Source organism: Lagopus leucura, unplaced genomic scaffold (assembly GCF_019238085.1).
Source record: "Lagopus leucura isolate 7727_CA_CO unplaced genomic scaffold, USGS_WTPT01 Super-Scaffold_73, whole genome shotgun sequence".
Taxonomy (NCBI): domain Eukaryota; kingdom Metazoa; phylum Chordata; class Aves; order Galliformes; family Phasianidae; genus Lagopus; species Lagopus leucura.
Genome location: NW_024962252.1, coordinates 79,608,707 through 79,630,468, shown reverse-complemented (window position 1 = coordinate 79,630,468; position 21,762 = coordinate 79,608,707). Strand labels below are relative to the sequence as shown.

The 21,762-nt window shown below is 35.8% G+C and overlaps 1 protein-coding gene across 1 annotated transcript in view; it reads left to right on the top strand.

Annotated features, from left to right (window-relative positions):
* The window catches only part of MTA3 (metastasis associated 1 family member 3), a 122,249-nt gene that overhangs the window by 41,614 nt on the left and 58,873 nt on the right, over positions 1-21,762 (top strand). The window contains exons 7-9 of the mRNA XM_042893279.1: positions 5,658-5,760; positions 12,453-12,552; positions 18,936-19,124. Of these exons, the coding sequence (XP_042749213.1) occupies positions 5,658-5,760; positions 12,453-12,552; positions 18,936-19,124 (392 nt within the window). The remainder of the gene's footprint in view (positions 1-5,657; positions 5,761-12,452; positions 12,553-18,935; positions 19,125-21,762) is intronic.

Here is a 21,762-nt window from a genome sequence, read left to right as displayed (position 1 = left end):
TATTGTATGCTGTGTATGTGCTTATTATCCAAAGTAATGCCATGCAGTGAGCTCACAAATTGCCTTTCAAGTCACAACATCTTAGGGTTTAATTGACTTTGCTGTATTTTTCCACCTCAGTAACTTTGCCTAAACGGGCTTATTGCATGTTCAGTTTGTGTGTCCTTTGCCATTTTATTGTAACCATTTTTAAAAGTATGATTTTTTTCAAGTTTATTTTGTAGGAGATGAAAAACAAATGTCAGATGCAGATGAAATGCATTTTACACTTGAATAATTCAAAATATATTTCCTCCTAAAGAAAAAGTAGAAGTTCTTATCTGAATTAAATATTTGGTTTAAATTTATGCAAACAAATAGTCCTGTTTTATCCTTAGCGTACTGTGGCCAGATATTGCACATATTCATAACATTGCTTATGTAAAAAGAAATAAATTGCAGGACTAGACATTTAATGGTGTGGGATTTTCTTTGTTTCTCTTGGAAGAACATGGTGCCCATGTGCTATGGTATCCCTCTTCCCAGAACAATTATTTAAAATATTGTTAATGCCTATATATGGTAATGTTTCCACTCAAAAATAGTATTATTTTTCACCATGTTTTCCTGAAAACTGCATGACCTCATGGATTGCTCCTTCTTTACTACAAAAATTATTGTAGTTACTAGTGTTAGACCACAGTACAACGCTAAGTTGAACTACACATCTGCTGAAATGGGGTCAAGAGCGCAGGAATCTTGCCGCACGTCATGCTGTTGAGGTTTATTCATAGATATCAAAGAAGTTCAAGAAGACAATTCCAAAATAAAGGTGAATTTCAGGTATCTCTAGAACAATTACCCTTGCCTTTGAACCAGAAGGTGGCCTTCTGATTTTATGCAGTACGTGAATATGTCATTACCTTTAGATCTGTCATAAAAAGTTAAAATGAAAGGACTATTTTTTAAATGTGGCTTCAGCGTATGGACAATAAAGTGAGGAGTAGTCTATTTTGAGGATGTTATTGTCTGTTTTATCATGTCTGTGGAAGTTTCTTTTTGAGTACTGATCTGCAGGGTTTTGTGAAAGTGACAACATTATTAGTTTCTTTCTTCCAGTCCTGAACAGATGTTCCTGCCATTTTTGAGGCAGCATTATGGAGCAGTTGGTCATTCTTGCCTGGGAACAGCTGAATTTGTATTGAGTCTAATAGTAATTTTGTTTAATTTATCAAGTTCTAGATTTCTAGAAATGAACTACTTTTGAGTGCTTTGTGAGGTCTTGCCTTTTGTTCACCAACATCGAATCTGTCAGCACTGCAAGACCAAGCCCTGGGAGAGCACTGAAGTCTATAGAGTTGGAAGTTTAATTTGGAAGCCAAGTGAAGAATTACTGAAAATATTTGTAGAGTAGAGCTCCAGAGGGTAGGAGGCAATTGAAGTATATGTGGTTTACTGGCTGAAAAAATGGTCAGCAGCTGTTTTAAATTGCCTGCTGGAGACCAAGAATGTGTTTCTATCTCCTGATAACTTTGCTTCGAGGTCTCTATACATGTAATCTTAATGTAGACTGTTTTTCACTACTACTGTTTTTATGTGTGTTATGTTAATGTATTAAGTTTTAGAATACCACTTCTATAAATAATAGAACACATTGTCTGAAGGACTAATTAATATCTTGTATATACTACTATCAGGTAGGTTAATGAGGTCAGGGGAAAAAAATTGTGCTGTAACTGAACAATAAACGGGTAGTTTTCCTTTTGCTTTATAATATCAAACTAATCTAGGCTTTCTCATGGTAACTTCATCAGCGAAGTTAGCAGCATGTATATCAGGTTGAGTTTAAGGTTTTGAATCTTTCTCTGGGTGATTTTTTTATTGCCAATGCTAGCAACAATTGGAAATCATTTAAAAAGTAAAAAACAAGTAATAAGAATTGTCTGCTGAGCTTTAATGAGGAAGATTGTAATTTCCATTGGTTAAGATCAAGTGTTCCAGCTATTTACAATGAATTCAATATATGTAAAGTTGAACTCATGAAGTGTCAGTAAATAGTTTGTATAACAGTCTGAAAGATGTTTTCATCCTAACCTTAATGTAAAACTCCTTTTCCCAGTGGCAGGGAAAATTTTATAGCTTGTTTTCTCACCCCTCCATCCTGCTGTTAGTTGTTCCTGAAAAGCTGTGTGATGTTTTGTGATGATTAACCTCTGTATATTCATTATAGACAGGAGAAATACGCTGAGTGCTTAAGAGTGGAACTAAGGAAGTGATATTGGAGGAGAATGTTTAGATTTTACTTTAGACAAGCAAGTTTGATATCTGGAACTTTGTTCATTGCTAAACACTGCAAGAAAAACAAACAAACAAGTGTGATACTGTTTTTCTTCTGTAAGTTAAAGAAACTGTTTTCCAGCAGTCTTAAGTGTCAGATTAAGAAGGTAGTTCCTGAATTGAAATTTCATTTTCAGTTATTAGTTTTCTGTTTTTGAAGTGTTACATAGCATGTGAAGCTGTGTTCTAAAAGATGTAGGATTACCTGCTGTTAATATACTTCCCAACAGTTCAGATAATAATCAGCTAAAAGCTGTGTCTCCTAACTCTGGTTCTGTATTTCAGTAATGGAAATTTCATTGTGTTGCACACTGTGCTGGTCTAAGGGAGGGTAAGAAATGTTAAGTAACTATCTTCCATATCCTTGAAGTATAGCTGAGAAATACTGTACCCATTTCACAGATGTAAAGCTGAAGAATAAAGGGTAGGAGTTCACTGAGATCAGATCTTTTCTGAAATGCATTACACAGAGCATGGTTAGCGGGTTGAAGGAGGTGAGACCACATTTGAAGTACTGTGTCCAGTTCTGGGCTCCTCAGTTCAAGAAAGACAAGAATCTTCTAGATAGAGTCCAGTGAGGGCCACAGAGATGATTAAGGGTCTGGAGCATCTCCCTTACAAGAAAGAGCTGAGTAATGTGGGTCTGTTCAGCCTGGAGAAGAGAAGGCTGAGGGGGGATCTCATCACTTTTTATAAATACGTAAAGTGTGGGTATTGAATTGATGGGGACTCTTTTCAGTGGTGAGCAGCAGCAGAACGAGGGGCAGCTGCCAGAAACTGGAACACAGGAAGTTCCATATGAACATGAGGAAAAATTTATTTGAGGGTTACAGAAGACTGAAACAGGCTGCTAATGGGGGTTGTGGATTCTCCTTCTCTGGAGATATTCGAGATATCTGTATGCATTTCTATGTAACCTACTGTAGGGAACGTGCTTTAGCAGGGGAGTTGGACCAGATTATTTCCAGAGGTCCCTTCAAACTCTGGCATTCTGTGATGTTGAGTGAATGCCTCTGAAAAGAAGGCTTAGTTGTTTATTTTATGGGATCTTTTTAAACTGATTTCTTCAGGATATGTATGCAATTTTTGTTTCTGAAGAAAAGATTTCAGCTGCTCTGCTTGTCTGCAATTTAAACTATTTATGTTCATTTTCTTCCTACTGAACTGACAATTCCTGCCATTTTGGCAAATAACAATAATAATAATCAGAAAGAAAGCATATCTTGTAACTGCTTTTTGTAAGAGACTATGTATATATTGGATACCTCCCTGTCTACCATATTTGAAATATTAAATGTCACTGCAACAATTATCTTGTAAGTCATATGGACTCTTTTGGTATAGATTCTGTTGCTTTTATCTTATCTATGTATGCAAACTATAGTTCAGTAGTATTTCAGAGTTACTTTCATCAGCAGTTCAAATAAGATTTTGTAGTAAAAGAAAATTGATTACCTCTAGTTGAAGTAGGACATCTGTTAGTCAATTTTAAATATCCTTTTGCAAACTTGATTCAGGAGAATGACATCTTTTGGTTGAATATCTGTATTTTGTTTGTATGAAGTTTTTCTTTTTGTGAACCATGGCCTATCCAAGTATTGGTTATTGTCGTACTTCTACATTTAAGATCTCCAGGATTTGATGTCCTGAAACAGTTAAGTAACATGAAAAGTACTTTAAAACTATATTAACAGATTGAAATGAAGTGCTCTGAGGTTATTTATAAAATAAAGAACATCACCCACAATGTGTCTGCCACAGATGGAATAAATGATTGTATTGACAAGTGTGTAGTCCATTGAATAAGTTTATAGACAAAAAAATCATACTTGAGAGTGTTAGAAATCTTGTCTCTAGTTCTGAATGTGAATTAGCTTAAACAGAAGCATAAGTCCTATTAGACCAACAAGGTTTTATTGCTTGTGCATCAAAAAAAGTTATTTTGATTAGTTTTTATAAGAGTGTTCCTGACACATTAGCTAAATATCATGATGCAATTCTAACTTGTGCTTATGGCAGGGATGAATATATACCATGTTTTCGTTGCAGACTTGATGCAATAAACAAACATGCCATACCTAATAGAATTTCAGAAGATCTGATGCTTTGTTTGCAGTCTGCTTCCAGACTCTTATGAGTACAGTGTTTTTCATGTCTTAGTGATGTTATGCATATATAGACTATCCATTCCCATTAACTCATGAGAAATAACAGAGACTATAGTTATTTTCTCTGTGCTCAGTGAGAAATACCTACACAAGTAAACTTTTTGAGGGAAAAAGCAGGTTTTTATTCTTGCAGTATCTCACACAAGCCAGAGAGAAGCATTAGAAATTAACTGAACACTTGAGTTCATCACATCTTCACTGAAGGAAGAATATGCTTATGTTCTAAAATACCAAAGGTGAATGGTGATTTGCTCTTCATGTGTTGTGGTTCCAACTGTGTTGGCCGTGTTGCATAGGTAGGTATTCTTATGCTAAGTAGATGGAGTGTGATTATTTAATCAGCCTGTTGTGTTTCTCATTTCACTGTAGTAGTTATTGATATAGTAGTGAAGAAAAGATTTAAGCTTCAATATGAATGTGAATCATTTTAGTGTTTTTATACTTTGTGTATTGCTTGGAAAAATAATGTTTTTTAATAATGAACACAGTGCAAATTAAATCTCTGAAAACTCCATTGTTGTTTCAGCCATGTGTGTGTACACAGATTGCTCTCTGTATACAACTGGGCTTAGAAAATGATTATGTACTGTATGGTAACTTTATTGTGCTGTAGCCTTATTATTTTGTAAGTGGGTTTAAGTAGCCAGTATACAATGCAATTGTAATAATATGATTAATGTTAATAATGCAGATAATGTAAAGAATGAGAGTAAGAGGTGAAAAAAATAATTAAATGTAGTAGGTAGCATTGCTCCAGAATTTCTGTTTTGGAGTTGTATGCAAATTACAAATGGGCTTTTTAATTGCTCTAACTGGTTAAGTGTAAAATTAATTTTAATGTGACTGAAGTGCAACTTTAATATAGTTGAGAAGCAATTTAAAATCCCCACTGGTTATTTACGTTTTGGTTTCAAGCTCGTGATAACATTTTATTAAAGTTCTTTGATACTGCACCTTTTAAGAATGCCTCCTTAAAACAAAATACTGATGTTAAGGGAAGATACTTATTTTACAAATGTTTCAGTATGGAATTTAGATGAATAACTGCTGATTATTAAGTACTCAATATGTTTATATTAAAATGTACAATGTCTCTTTTAAAAGTAGTTCAAGAAGTACATAGAGAAAAACATTGTGAGTAATAAGTGTTTTGTCCCATCTACCTTTTGACAGGAGAATTAGATGACAGAGAACAGGCAAAGCTGGAAGTAAAAATATGGGATCCAGATAGCCCCCTTACAGACCGTCAGATTGACCAGTTTTTAGTTGTAGCACGGTAAGATTACAATCCTCTAATAAAAAAAGAATCCTTTTCCTTTTTCTACTGATTATTTATTCCCCTTTATCGTGTTACTCAACTTGTTTACCATATTGTGAGCCCTTCTGTTTTCCACAGTTAGCTAAAAGAGAAAATCAGAACAGAAACTTCTGAATATTTATTGAGTTTACCAGTACAGAAGAGAGAGAAAAAGAGAGCGACTTGTGCTAGACTGCCTGTATTTAAGATTGTAGTAGATTTTGATATTTAGATGTAGACATCATTCTGTTTTCCTATCAGAGTAATTTGAAATAGGATTTCAGTGCTAATATTTGTCTTGTACTACTATAGTGTTTTGAATTTCATGGTGTGATATAAAGAAGAAATAAAGAAGGTGTAAACAATTGCAATGAATGCAAAATTTGCCAGATTTGCTAACAGATATAAGTTGACTAATATGCAGTGGAATTATTTCAGTTGTGAAGTGATGCTTTTTGTTAGTGGAAAAGAATCAGTCAGTTCAATTTTATAAATTAACATATGACTATGCAAACTAATTTAAGGACCATCGAAGCCATTGGAATTCACAAATACCTTTTAAAGTAATTTCTCCACTTTACAGAGTTTTGACAAATTTTAGAAAATGTTTTTACTGAAGGATGATTCTACAGCATGTTTCTCTTGTCCTTCAATTCACAGTTAGGAATAGATTACAAAAGTTCTGTTCTCGTTTAGAAAAATGCTAACAGAGTACTGTTGATTGTGGGTGACATAGAGATGTTATCTTGGTTTGTTCTGTCTCTGTTCTTTTTTCTAACCTGATTGCAGAGCATATTCTCTAATCTTGCTAGGCAAATGATCTTTTAATGCTGTTTCCTATTTTTGTTCTTCTTTTCTCTCCTTTTTAAAAAGCAGTTCCGGAGAAGAGGAAAAAACAAAAGGAGAAATTGCTTTATACTTCCCAGCTTACATGTGCAGTGAATTGAGTTGCTGATTGACTATTTTACTCTTCCATCTTAAATGGAGTCTCAAAATCATAGGATGAAATGTGTTGAAAGGGACGCGCAAAGAACATGGAGCCGAACTCCTGGCTCTGCATGAGACCACCCAAAATTCAAACTTGATGAGAGCACTGTCCAGATGTTCCTTCAACTCCTGCAACTCGGGGCAGTGCCCACTGCCCAGGGCAGCCTGTGCTATGCCTACCATTCTCTGGTGCAGAATCTTTTCCTAACCCCCAGCTGCCCCTCTCAGGCACAGCTCCATGCCATTCCCTTGGGCCCTGTTGCTGTGCACAGAGGGCAGAGATCAGCACTGCCCCTCCACTCTGTGGAGCTGTAGCTCCATGAGGACTCCCCTCAGCTCCTCTGCTCTGGGCTGAGCAAACCCAGGGACCTCAATGCTCTTCACACACCTTGTCCTTCGGATCCTTCACCATCTTTGAAGCCCTCTGTTGCATGCTTTCTAATAGCTTATGTCCTTATATTGTGGCGCCCATACCTACACCAAATGCTGGAGGTGAGGCTGCACAAAGCAGAGTATAGATAACCCTTCTTCTCACCCAGTTTGCACTGCTAGGCCTGGGGCACCCCAAAGTGCCCTTTTTGGCTGCCAGGGTACACGCCTAACTCATATTCAACTTGCCATAAATCAGAACACTCAAATCTCTTTCCATAGGGCTGCACTCCAGCCTGTCATTCTCTTGTCTGTATTGTATATCCTCTGTTGCCTTACTGCAGGTGCAGGGACCAACACTTGCTGGATTGGTGATTGCTCAGTCCTTTAATTTGGCAAGATCTCTCTGCAAGTCTTCTCTTCTCCTGTGTCAACAGCTCTCTCCAATTTAACATTATCTGTGGATTTATTAAGTGTACTTTCAAGTTCTGTATCCTTGTCATTGATGAAAGTATTGAAGAGAACTGGCCCTAGAATGGGACCACTAGTGACTGGCTGCCAACATGATGTAACTGCATTTACTTTCGCCTTTTAAGCCTGACTCGTCAGCTAGCTATTCACCCATGATACTGTGTACTTGTCTAGCTGTTTGGTGGACGTTTTTTCCAGAATGATACTGTGAGAAAGAATATCAAAAGCTTTGATGAAATCTGGAAAGATTGCATTAACTTCCCATGATCAGTGGAAGGTCTTATGTCCTATGATGAAGATTTACAAAACTGATTGAATGTTTTTGCAGAGTTTATTCATTGCCTTCACTTCCCTCCACTTCCCATTTTGCAGCCACCCTAGGGAGCTGAAGTAGTGAAGTAGTATACTGTCAAGTTGAAAATGTTCTCCTCTGGAAGCAATTGTGCCAGTAGGCAATCTACTGGGAAGTAATAGAACAAATGACTGAAATTTTGAGAATCTCTTCTTCCCCTTAGCTATGACATCATATGCAGTGCTGTGTATACCTGACAAAGTCTGCGTTCATGTAGAAATTGATAAACTTCACAGGATATTTTTACAGAGAGAATGAGTCTTGGTTATAGCTCTTCCACTCATCTTTGCTGCTTTTGAACTGACAGGAACACTTTCCAGGCTTCTCTATATGCTTGCTTTCACAGGCTTCAGGATCAGAATTTTTTTTTTTGTGTGTGTGGTTCTGTAACAGACTTACTGATTTAAAAATTCTCCTGTGATAATTAGGGCAGCTTTAAACTCAGCATTTTGTGTGCTTGCAGGTAAAGGCTTTCATCATTATGCTGGACCAGTAAAAGTTGCTTGAGTATGCAATTGGTATTATGGTGTGATTAATCTGTTTCTACGGACTCAGAAGATCCATCTGCTATATCTTCATTGCAGTTATCTGGGCATTGGCTGTGCCTGCTGCGTTTCTAGTGAGATGTTATTTGTCTTTTGACTGGAAATTGTTCTGGCAAATTTGAAATTCTGTCAATAAGAACTTTTTCCTGAGTCGTTTCTTATGTGTAATTTTTTTTAAGCGGGCATTTAAAAAACCTTTTTGTATGATCTTTTTAAAGGTGATGCCCCCTGATGGAGTATGTATTCCCATGTGGTTTTTTTTTTTTTGTCTGCTTTAGATGAAAGAAGAGATGTTATAGGCAACAGCTTTTTCAGTCACTCAAGCATACTGTATTTGTTAGAAGGTGATAAAATACTCTTTCTATTTGTGTTGCCCATTTGCAAGAATGTATATATTTTTCCTTATGTATGTAGTCTGACAGGATTTGTTTAGTGTCCCAAGAGCAAAAAGCCTTTTTCTACATTTATATGTTTCATAGAACCATAGAAACACCAAGTTTTAAAAAGACCTCCAAAATCAGCCAGTCCAATCGTACACCTACCACCAATATTTCTCCACTAAAACATTTTCCTCAATACAACATCTAAACATTTCTTGAACTCTTCCCGGTACAGTGACTTCACCACCCTGGTAGCCCATTCCAGTGCCTGACCACTACTTCAGAGAAGAAATTTTTCCTAACATCCAACCTGAATCTCCCCTGGTGCTATCCACTCTTGTCCTTTCATTAGTTACATGAGAGAAGAGACTGACCCCCACCTCGCCACAGCCTCTTCTCAGGTAGTTGTAGAGAGCTATAAGGTTACTCCTGAGTCCCCTCTTCTCCAGACTAAACAATCCCATTTCCCTCAGCTGCTTCTCATAGGATGTGTGCTACAGACCCCTTACCAGCTTTGTTACCCTTCTCTGGACACACCTCCAGGGCTTCAGTTTCTTTCTAGTGAGGGGCCCAAAACTGAGTGCAGTACTCAAGGTACAGCCCTCACCAGAGCTGACTACAGGGGGACAATCACCTCCCTGCTTCTGCTGGCAGCACTGTTGACACAATCCAGGATGCCATTGGCCATTTTGGTGGTTCTGATCCTGCAGACTTAGCATCCACTATTATGTAATACTAGTGGATATTGGTGGGTACTAATCTAACCAAAGAAAAAAGGGAAATAAAAAATTCCATGTGTTTAAATGGAAATTTTGGTGTTTCATTTTCTGCTTATTGCATTTTCTTCTTTCATTGGGTGCTGCTGAGAAAAATCTAGCTCCATCTTTTTCATCTCTACTGAGGTTAAATCCTCTCTGAGCCTTCTCCTCTCTAGGCTTGACAATAGCAGGAACATTTTTGGTTATCTTACATTAAAGAATACACTTAAATGTAGAAAAAAAAAAAAAAGCAGAAAAAGAACAGTGTGGTGGTTTAGGCTACTTTGGCTGAAGAACAAAATTTTTTTTTGCTAGCAGGTAGGTATAGGCAATAGGGTGTCATTTGTAAATGAGTACTGATGAGGATTTTTTTCTTTTTAACAATTTTAAATTACTCTTTCATGGTAGTATTATTAAAAAGTCATTCAAGGAAAAAACATAAAGGAAATGTATGGACTTTATATCAATATATGCCTTATATGTGTGTTTTTAGTGGGAAAACAAACAAAAAAAACATAGGGTTTTTTTTAATATTTTTAAAGTAAATACTTAAGTTTTCATTTTGACTGCATGGCTGGTTTATATGGAGGGCAGCGTATTACTGTGTTAAGTTTTGAGACTACTTAAATATTTAACAGTCAAATGTTCTAGAATTTCTACACTTTTTTGGATTGTCTGAAAAACTCAGTCTTTCAGAAATTTTCAGGGAAGTTGACATATAAGTTGATTTTGAAATATAGCTGCAGATGACCCATCCTTTCTGCTTAAAACAGCACACTGCCTGTGCTTTGTGGCATTTCTGGGATGTTTTGCGCTCACATAACCCACAGTCCAGCATAGCAATCACCATGATTATGATCTTGTCCTACCCAGAACAGCATTGGAAGTGATATCAACTAGTACTTCAATTCTTATCCTTTTATCACTTTCTTGAAATGAACCTAGTTCTATCACGTCTCTTAATTTTGACTTTATGTACTGAGCAATGTCATCCATGTACCCTTCTACCCTGAAGATAGCCTGGAAATTTTGTAAGCAGCTTAATGTGGTAGAAACTATTTTGTAATTTTCCTAATGTGCTCTGATTTTATTTTAGAATTATGGTCAAATAAAGTAGTGTTAATTATGCAAGAAAAGAGATAAGCTAGTAGGTAGCAGCAGAAGGGAAATACAGTCATGCTGCATGCTGCCTTACTGGTTTGAGCAGTAGCAACAAAAGGATCACAGCAAAAATTGTTAGCTACAACCCTCATCAAGGCCAACATGTTTAAAGGGGTTGACTATCAGGGTATATGTTCCCAGTAGATTGTTGGGACTGATCTGTGGACAGATATTGATTTATATATAGCCAAGTATTAAAAGAAAAAAAAAAAAAAAAAAAAAAAAAAAAAAAAAAAAAAACTGTGTAGATGTTTGTCAAGTATTTGCTATCACTGTATAGAAGGAGCAAAGATTACAGAACAGTGTTTGGATATTGCTTATTTACTCCACAGCCTTTAGAAATTGAAGCAGTTAATGTCTGCAGTATGTGAATCACTGCTGTTTAATCTTAATTGTGTCTTAAATGTTTTTGGTGGTGTGCTGAAATGTGTTCAATATTAAATGTTTTGAGATTGAGGATAATATTTCAGTAACAGATGTTGTTACCAATTTCTCCCCTACCTGTAATAATCCATAGCGAGTAAAACTCTTGATGCTTACTATTTTGTCACTGAATATTAGGTTTGTAGTATGCAGTAGTCTGATGGTTGATGTATGTTGATGTCTGTGGAGGTTGACTTACTTCATGGATATAATCCCACTCTTGTAACTTGTGTGAGATATAACTATTGTAAGAGGTTCCAGTCTTTAGTCCGGATGTTTACGCTATATTAAAAATGTTTGATACTGTAATTAGATATATCAATTTAGAGAGATTTGCATTGTGTTATATTTGGAGCAAATCATTTTTTCAAAAATCGCAGTGCCACAATGCACTTTAAGGACGTTTTTTCAACTCTAAGGGTACTGGAGTGATTTGTTTTATTAATTATCTTTCTCATGTATCATTACATCCTTGCTCACTTCTTATCTGATGGGCTGAGCCCAGTCAAATTATTCTGTAGATCTTTCCCATCACCATGCGTAATATCTGATGGATGTGCTCTTAAAAAAATTTCACAGTTCAGATATGCTATCACATTGAGTCTCCATCTCTGTGCCACAAAACAGTAGAAGTTTGGAGAAAATCATGTCCCATTTTGGTGATACTGCTATGCTTTTATTAATTAGGGTGAAGCATCTGCGTGTTCGTTATTACTTTACAACTGTGACAAAAGTATGACTTTGGAGGTGCTACTGTGTTTTGTTTACTAATAGAAATAGCCGACATGCATTACTGAAGTGAATAAAATGTTATTAATTTCCTCACAGGAATATGTTGGTGAACTACATTTTAAAATTGTATTATACAATGATTTGGCTTTCTAATTTTGAAAAAGTTGTCACAGTTGCAAAACACAAAGTCTTTGACTTCTAAGGAAATAAGCTACACAAGAATGAGTATTTTTCATTTGTAGGTGATTTCAAACAAGTTGTTCTTACATGTGGGATATTACTTTTGGGGAAGAAGGTCAGAATTTTTACTGCAGTATTCAGTAGTTAGCCTTTACAAAATTAGCAAAGATCTGAAATCTTAGAGTTATAGTATGTGCCTTGTTATTTTAATATTACACCTTTTTGCCTATTGTATAGTCTGGTCTTTCAAAAAGAAGGTATAGATCATTAAAATCTTTATGCATTTACTGTCTATGCTCTTTCTCTGTTGCAGTGCGGTTGGCACGTTTGCTCGGGCATTGGACTGCAGTAGTTCTGTCAGGCAACCTAGTTTACACATGAGCGCGGCTGCTGCTTCCCGAGACATCACATTGGTAGGTGGCTTGTTAAAAACCCTACAGCTTTTCTACATCTGTGATTTCAGTAGTGTGTTTCTAATCTGGAGTCTTTGTCCCCTGGATGTTTGAATTCACCTAGATACCTGTGTGGATTATTTCCATGTATATGGTAGCAAATCCTGTGCATTTTCTATAACCTGTTAGTGCTGCCATTGTAATCGTACCATAAATCACTTGGCTTCAAATGAGATCTGTTTAAACATCTTCACATGTGACAATTTTTGCAGGAAACAGGGTAGTGCTTGTTGCAAAGAGCTCTAGTAGAATCCACAAGTAGTGTCAATTAAAATATGTTGTAATAAAGCTGATTGTACCTCTGTGCCTGTAAATTTTCTAGAGTATAAGCAATAGAATTTTGTAAACAACTTCTTGAAGAACACTTTACTTAGGATATCCTTAGGATGCTTACTTAGTTCATTGAAGTAGTCACTATGATATAAGCACCTCCATCTTTTAGAGGAAGTTGTACTAGTTTGCAGTGTTTTAGTTTAGTGTATTTATTAGTTTACTTTTAGTTTATTTATTAGTTTTTTTATTTAGTATTTAAAAAGTATTTAAAAAGTATTTATTTTATTTATTAGTTTACTTTACTTTTAGTTTAGTGTATTAATTAGTGTACTAATTGCAGACCTAAGTTTATCTTTGCATATTCATAGTGGCTGACATGACAAGATGTGCTACAGGGATTAAAAGGAAAGCAGTATAAGAACAAAATCTTACTCTTTCATAGAAATGAGTTTGATTTTTAGCTTCCAAAGACACCAGCAGGAGTTCATTATTTTAAATATTTGTATACCAAGAGGTGGTACAGTGTAGCAGGCATGTCCAACTGGTGGACCAAGTGTGACCCAGCGCAGCTCACAATGCAGCCACCCCTTGCTCTGTGCTATAAAGGCAGATTCTTCCCCATCGAGCAGCCTGGCTTGGTTCCAGGCACACACCCATTACTCAGCAACAGCCAAACCATCAGTGTGCTATTAACACTGTCTGAGCTGAAACTAGGACACAGGGAGGGCTCAACATAGTGGTAAGTCATGGGAAGTGATTGTATGCATTTTGATACATTGGCTACATGCAGTCCTTTGAACAGCAAAAAAAGCCGTGTTGTCTTGCTTTGCATTCTGATAAAGGAATCTGTGGGTAGGTTTCAAGATTTCTGGAAAAAATATATATATATATATTTTATATATTTGCAATTCTAATTTCAGTTGCAATAAATGTATTACTTGTGAATTTTTAAGTGGAAGATGTAGAATTGCAATCAGGTGTTCAACTCAAAGAAAAATTAAATATGCCTCTTTACCAGAGTGTCATAAGAACTCTTACCACAGAAAAACATCCCTTGCTTCACAGTCATGCCTTATTTATCCATCAATTTCTTGCAGTATATACACTTGTGAACAGCTATTATGAAGGATGAAGGACAGGAATAGTAAAATTTCATCAAAAATCTCTGACAAGCAGCTTGAGAACTTGTTAAGAACAGCAATGATTGTAATCAAACCAGATTGATGCATTAGGTTCGCCAAAAAAAAAAAAAAAAGTAAAAAAAAAAAAAAGTCAAATATTCCACTAGTTTTATGTTTTTGTTGCTTTTTTAATTTTATTTTAATGCTTTAATACAAATACAAACAGTTAAAATAAGTTATATTGCTTATATATTTTACAAGGGCTGCTCTGGAAGCAATGCCTCCTATTTTATTCACCCACAATATCAGAGGCAGATGTTGGTGGCATGGCAATAGCAGTTGAACCTTCCCACCGATATTCTATTACATTTATTGCTGTGTAACAGGTGGCAGCAGAGGAGCAGTCTGCTAAATACCTCCGTGCAGGAAAATCTGCAGCCACTGACACTCATTGACGCTGAATATTTCCAGGGACCAAACAGTGGATGTGAACATAGTGAGGTGGTGGGTGGTGCATTTCAGCAATGATTACAGTGTCTGTGGGTCACCTCCAGTGGTGCAGGTTTTGACAAGCATGATGTGCAGGCTCTTGTTCATCACTGAAAAAATGCATAGCTCATAGTGGTGACCATATTGAAAAACAGCATTCTGTAGGTGAGAATTTGCTCTATCAAATACAGTTATCATGTTCATTGCATTTATTGTAGTTTCCATAAAAATAAATAGGAGGCATTACTTTTGGTGTGACCTATGCTTATGTGGCCCAGAGCAATTCCTCTTTATTCAGGGTGGCCCAAGCAAGCCAAAAGGTTGGACACCTATGAAGTACAATATAGAGATGATAGTAAAGAAGGTCCATTACTTATCAGGTAATTGAATGTTTGAACTAGAGGACACTCAATGAAACTGTTGCTAGAAAATCTTGAATTGAGGTATTGCCTTATACAGTAGAGCACCTCTGCTATTCAATGCCTCAAGGTTTTGAAGGAACAAGAAATGCTAGCAGGAAAAAAAAAGATTAGAAAACTTATGGACAATGGATCCGTGAGTTGATAGTAAGAGCCAGAGAGAAGCTGATCATCTAGCACTTGCAATTCCCAGGACTTACTCTCTAAGTGAAGTTTTCTAGTTCTGCTGACAAGGAAAGAATACTTCAATACGTGGTCGACTGATCTGATTCAGTAGGGCACTTCTTATATTCTGGGTAAATTATATTCATTAGTATGATGAGAAAAATATTAGATTTCTTACATTTTACCATGTACTCTCAAGGGCTATTAAATAGGAAACTGACAGCCTGGACTGCTGTGGCATGGCAGTGGCAGAAGGTAACTTTTTCAGTAATGCTCAAGAGAGTATGTTCTGTATTCTGAAGCTGTTTTTTGTTTCATGCTTGCTGATATGGCCTTGCTGGCATAATTCTGTTCCCATTAAATACTTCGGTTTTTCCATCATAATAGTTCTTCCATTTGACATTTTTTATTTTATTAATATTGCATTGGATTAAGAATTTGTGATAAATCTCTCACAACGTACATCCTTCTTAACTGTATTCAATGGTTAAGAGAATAGATTGATTCTTATAGAAGTTTCTCTCTGAAGGTAAATGTGCAGCACTGCTAATAAAGGGATGCATTTAATGTTTGAGTGCCATAAAAAGTTTCTGCGTTGCAAATGATCCATTAAATTCTATTACACTTAATGAAAGGCATATCTTATAATGAGGCACTAGAGGAACCTCCCCAGATTTAATTATTGTGTCTGTCTGCTCTCTCTCATTTTCCTACCCCCACAAGCTTTTTAAAACCCTCTTTTGCAATGTACTTCCTTCTAAGTTAAGAAAAGACATATTTGTCATTTTAGTAATTATTCTTTCATATTTTCCCATGTTAATTAGGAGCATGTTTTGAACAGCAGCTAAAGTTAGTACAGACGTTTGCAGAACTTGTGGTGGGTCTCATTTATGGTTTGGAAAGGATGTAGGTGCCTAATACTAAGACAATTAAGCTATTGGTATTCTTAGTGCTGGATAACCCTTGCACCTGAAGTTTTATTAATGGAGATTCACACAGAGATTCTGTATGCCATGTCTGTGGGCTTCTAGTCTTTTTAATTAGTTGTTCCAGTTAGAGATGACTGTAAGCAATCTGAGAGCATAGCTTATAAACATAAGAAAATTCAGGGTAGGTGTATGCAATTAGGAAAGGTCTTGTGATATTAACAGTGAGAGGCTACTTTCAGTCTTTTTTATCTTGAAAATCTGGGAAAGGTAATGAGATAAGGCAGGAAATTACGAAGTTGTTTAGAAAATCTCCATGGCAGACATGAAACCATGTGAGTTTAACTTCCTAGACGATAGTGTACTTCTGCTTTTTGTTTGTTTGTTACAAGAATACACTCTGGTGAGACAACTAAAGATAGTGTTTCTGGTGCACCCAGGCAGAGTGTTTTCTTTTAGAATGAAATCGGTCTCTGAGAAGAAAGGTCTCCTGTTTCAAATTCCAAAATGTTGCAAGATGTGTACACTGAGGTGAGTGCCCTTAAAGCAGAGGAGGTTGACATATTCAGTTTGTGCTGGCTGTGGGAGGCTTGTTCTCATGAGCCCATGCTATTTTACTATAAAGAAGGAGATCTATTCTTGGATGTCTCTTGAAAGTTAAAGTATGAACATATGTTTTTTTGCACCAATTGTTGATGATAAGACTTTTAAATTTTACTAGACTTCTGTATACATGGCACATAAGATAATCATGTCAAAATTGTTGAATTTATAATATCCATATTCAGTTTCCAGTTCTAATGCTATCTTGGAGGCACTTCAGTCTAGTTTATTTAACTGATTACTGAAATTGCGTCTGTTTTGGGAACTGTTAGAGCTTGTTTACAATATGCCCTGCTAGTGCTTTTTTTCCTGGCTCTGTCCTGCTTTTCTGGGCTAAGTGGACATCTTCTTTCTTTGTCAGTTAAAGTTTGAGCTTGAAATTCCCTATGTCTGTGTGGGCAATATCTTTCCTCTGGTGAGATCCCTCATTTCTGTTGGAGAGTATGCTCTGGGCAAAGTTGCTTAGTGTGAGTGGCTCATGTTTTCTTCTGGTCTCTATCTGAGAGAGTCACTGACTGACAGCTCTTCCCAGCCTTCTGCTCCTTGGGTATTTCGTTCCCATTAGTTGTTTCTTGTAGTCCTCTCATCCTTGGGGAAAAAGAGATAAAAAAGAGAAACTTCGGGACTTTGTCTTGTACAGTATCTTTTGGTTATTCTTGCTTTTGCTGGTGCATTTTACTCATGGTAATGTGGGAATCTCCTTTAAGTGGAGGCTGACAGACCTGCAGAAGGCAGATAGTGTTACCGTAGGAACTTGTAAGTAGTCTTCTGTTGCAGAATAGCTCAGTAGAGGTTGTTCTTCCCACAGATTACTCTGTCAATTTCAGCAATATCAGGGAAAAAAAAAAAAAAAAAAAAAAAAAAAAAAAAAAAAAAAAAAAAAACACCTTTATAGGTGTTATAGGTTCATTTTAAGTGGGAAAATGAATGTAAAGAAAGAGCAAGGATTTATTCTACTGTAATTTTTAAGAACATTGATTTCAATGATTAAATTTGGATTTAGCTTGGAAAATTTGCAGGATATACTGCTTTTCCATGAGGGCTACAATTTAAACTTATTGTAAGAGTTCAATCTTTAGGCTTGCTTTATCACATTGTAAGCCATAGATCAGTAATTTAATTCTCTAATCTGAAGATTTTGAATTTAAACTTTATTCTACAGTGTTTCCATATTAGAATACTTCATGTTAACAGTGGCTTCTTCTCAAGGCTGGTGAATGTGGCTTGAACCATAAGTGAAGAAACTTATTGTAGGATAACGGTGACATTATCTCTTGCAGATTAAACAGTTTGAGAATCTTGTCTCTGATAGTTTTCAAAGAGGTATATGGAGAGCTGGAGAAAGACTTTGCACCTCATAGGAGATGACAGAAGATAAAGAGAATCCATTATTTGCATTTTGTATGCAGAAACTCAACTGGAATTTCAGTATATGCACTATACTGACCATTCCTTCCTTCAAATGTTTCAGTTTTCATAAGATGAATTTAGGACTATGTGACAGGGTGCATGCTATCCTTAGAGTTCACTGCCCAACATGGGGCAAATCAATGACATGCAATCACATACAGACTGTATTGCACTTAATACCTTTTATGCCACCTTCAACCCAGTGATTTAAGGTTGTGATGATAGGCTTTCAGGATGTTGAGTTGGAAAGGCTTCTTGCATGTTCCTCATTTTCCATGTAGGTGGGTCTGTGAAATAACAACTTCCTTTTAATGTTCGTAGTAATTTGTGAGTGTCCAGTGTTACCTGTAAAGTTAAGAAAGCTGTAACGTGTTTGTTTTCTTTTTCCACTTACAGGGAAAGTAAAGTAAACCAAACACCTAATTTTTCAATCTCCAGTGTTTTATCAAGGGGCAAAAATCTTACCTGTTTTTCTATGTGATGATAATGAAAACAATAAATCATTTCCTTTTTGAGAAGTGAGAATATTTAGCATAGGTATATCTGAGAAGCTCTTCAGCTACTATTTAGAAGTTTTCCTAATTAAAATTGCTCCTCAGTCAATATAGGCCGTTGTCTCCACTGGGTTACTTGAAACCAATTTCTACCAAGTAAAGATTCTCTAGAAATGTTTGCTGGTAATTTGCAGGATCTAATTAACTAATGTTATTTTTAGCAAACATTTTATTAAGATGTTTCCTTTCCCAGATTAAGTAATAAAGAATTTATTTTCCTCATGTTTCACAGTGGAAATCCTGTGATATCAAAATACGTTCTAAATTTAGCTTTACTTGATGCTTGTTGCATAGTCTATAGAAAATAATACACTGAATTTGTGTTAATTAGACTACTGTCTAATTAAACAAGCTTTTTTTTTTTTTTCATTCTCTCCTTCCTAGTTTCATGCAATGGATACATTGCATAAACATAACTATGATTTGAGCAGTGCCATCAGTGTTCTGGTGCCAGTTGGAGGACCTGTCTTGTGTAGAGATGAAATGGAAGAATGGTCAGCATCAGAAGCTAGTTTGTTTGAAGAGGCATTGGAAAAATATGGAAAGGACTTCAACGATATTCGACAAGACTTTGTAAGTACTGAAGTAGATGACTTCTTTATTCCCGTGACACGGGTGAGCATAACTACTTTCTGTAGGTTTTTAAGATTAACTGGAGGAGAAATATATGTAATTAATGTGTATGTTTTATCCACATGAAAGTAAATATTCTTTCTTGTTTGGAGTTCTTCAGAAAGATGTTGGCAGAAGATAATCCCCTGGCCAGATAGGGCATCTTGTATGGAAATGTGTTTTGTTTGAGAATTTTACGAGGATTTTACACAGATCTGTAAAAGCTCCAGAAGATTGTCAGAATTTCTTCACAATTTTGAGTGGAATTTATTAGCTATACACTTTACTCCTCAGGGTTTTTTTTTTTTTTTTTTTTGGAAACTCTAAGATTCCTTTCTACGGTTAGCAGAGAAAAAGTATTCAGATAGCTTTCAAGTCCACTACAGTGAGTAACTTTGACATACCAGATATTCTGGCATTTCTAAAAAGTTTTCCAGTACCTTCTAAATAGAGGGTTTTTTTTAATAAGCATCACACTACAGGACAGCAAAGCTTTAACTTGCAGCATTCTACTGCAGAGTAATGAAATGAAATGAATTCTGGCACTGATTGCTGAAATTGTTAGTAATGTTTACAATTTTTTCTTGCATGTTTCTTGAAGAATCTCTTTTTCAAGAAAAAGTATTTCCTTTGTTGTACTAAATCATTCAAGTTGGGTTTTGTGAAAAGGGTTAGGATATAAGCCAAAAAAAAATTGTAAAGTTTGGATTTAAGATTGAAGCTGAATGAAATATTTTCATGGCAATTTCAGCCTGAGAATTCAAATTTTAGTTTTCTTTGTAGGTGTTACTAATCACTTTTGGAAAGGAAAAGTAGTACTATATAGTACAATGTAGAAGTCCTTTTAAGTTAGTGTATGGGACACTGGGAGGAGACTAAACACTAAGCTCTGCTGGAATAAAGCAGATAATTGAATGAAAGTGGGAAGGGAAGGCCATTGTTTTTCTGGAGAACCAACATTTTAACAGGTGTATTATATGTGTGTGCTTAATTGCTTGATTTCTAAGGGAGAAAATTGCATTGTGGACGAAGGAGCTCTCAAATTTGAGAAAATGAGTGAAAAGGAATATTAAAGAATTCTAGAACCTAAAACAATGCAAACTACACTTGGTTGTTAATTATCATGCAGATAAGTGGGTCCTAAGCTGTAATTATAGAGTAGCTGACTATTATGACTTCTAACTGAATGTCCTGTAATGAATAGTATTTAGCTAAGGCATCTACTGTGTATTTTATTTGCTTATTTTATAAGTCGTGACCTAAAGTAACTTGTGATCAAGGAAATCTAAGCCTTTTCTCTGTTATTTATGGGAAAGAAACTTCTGTATAATTTTAATGTGTTATTACACATAGTTAAATTCTGTTGATTGAAACAGTGCAAGAATATGTTGTAGAAATAGCTTTTTTTGTGTGTGTCTTAGTGTTCAAATATAGCTACTTTAGTGAGCTTTGAATCTATTTAAAGTAGCTTAAAATCTATCTGATTTTTATGTCAGGTAGGTTTTTCCTGATACCCTCTCTATTTCATCAAATATTAGTTCCCAGAGCATGGGTGCTTTATTTTCCCTTGCCGTTCTCCCAAAACGTGAGAGATCTAAAGATAGAGTTTTGTAGCCTAAAGAGGGCGCATTAATGATTAGTCAGGAGTAGAGCAGAAATGAATGTGGGATAGTAATCAACTACAGTCCCTTAATTAAAAGAGGAACGGTATCTATCCTTAGTCACTTTTCTTTTAACCTTTGGAAAATTGACATGCCATTTTTAAAGCACCATTAGAAGATGTATTTTACATATTACTTCATACAGTGTTGGTAACCGTGCACACAATCTTGAGATAACATTTATGTAATTTGAAAGCTCTCCACTGCATTAATCATGTAATCTTGTGAGATACCTTAATTTCTCCAAAGTAAAAGTTATATATTTTCACTTGCTTTGTAATATTCTAAAATTGAAGAATGTTAAAAACAAGCCTTTATTTTCAAGTAATCATCTAATATAGACCCTTAAGATTTAAGTTATGGATAATATGAAAAGACTGCATGCTGAGATAGCTGTATATTTCTAGTGCTCAGCAGTTAATTATTCATTAGAATACATTTATCGATTACCAGTTATCATACCTTGTAAGTTAATCTTATATATGTGGGAAAAGCCTAGACAAAGAAGTTAATGCACTGCTAGTCTGTGTGCTAACTTGTTTCAGCACCCATTTTATATCTAATCCTATGCTGTCTAAGACCTTGAACCTAAGCAGCTTAGTCAGCACCGTGGTGCTACTTTGCAAGCAAGACTGTCCTGGAGTTGATAGCAACGTTGTGAAGAAGAGGGTTATGCCATACTGCTTTGAGTCATTACGTACCACAGGAGTTGTCTTCTGAATCAGTCCAGGTTTACAAGGCAAGATGCGGTTGCAGCCCTTATATTATAATTCTCTAAAGGGCAATCTCATTTACTTTCCAGCAATTAGTAAGAACCAGCACTGTGTGGACATTAATGTTGCAGTTCAAACTTTATACTATAACATTAAATATTAGGAAGCAAAATAATTATTATAAATTAAATGGAATAAAGGAGTTTACCTTTTCTAATAGACCGG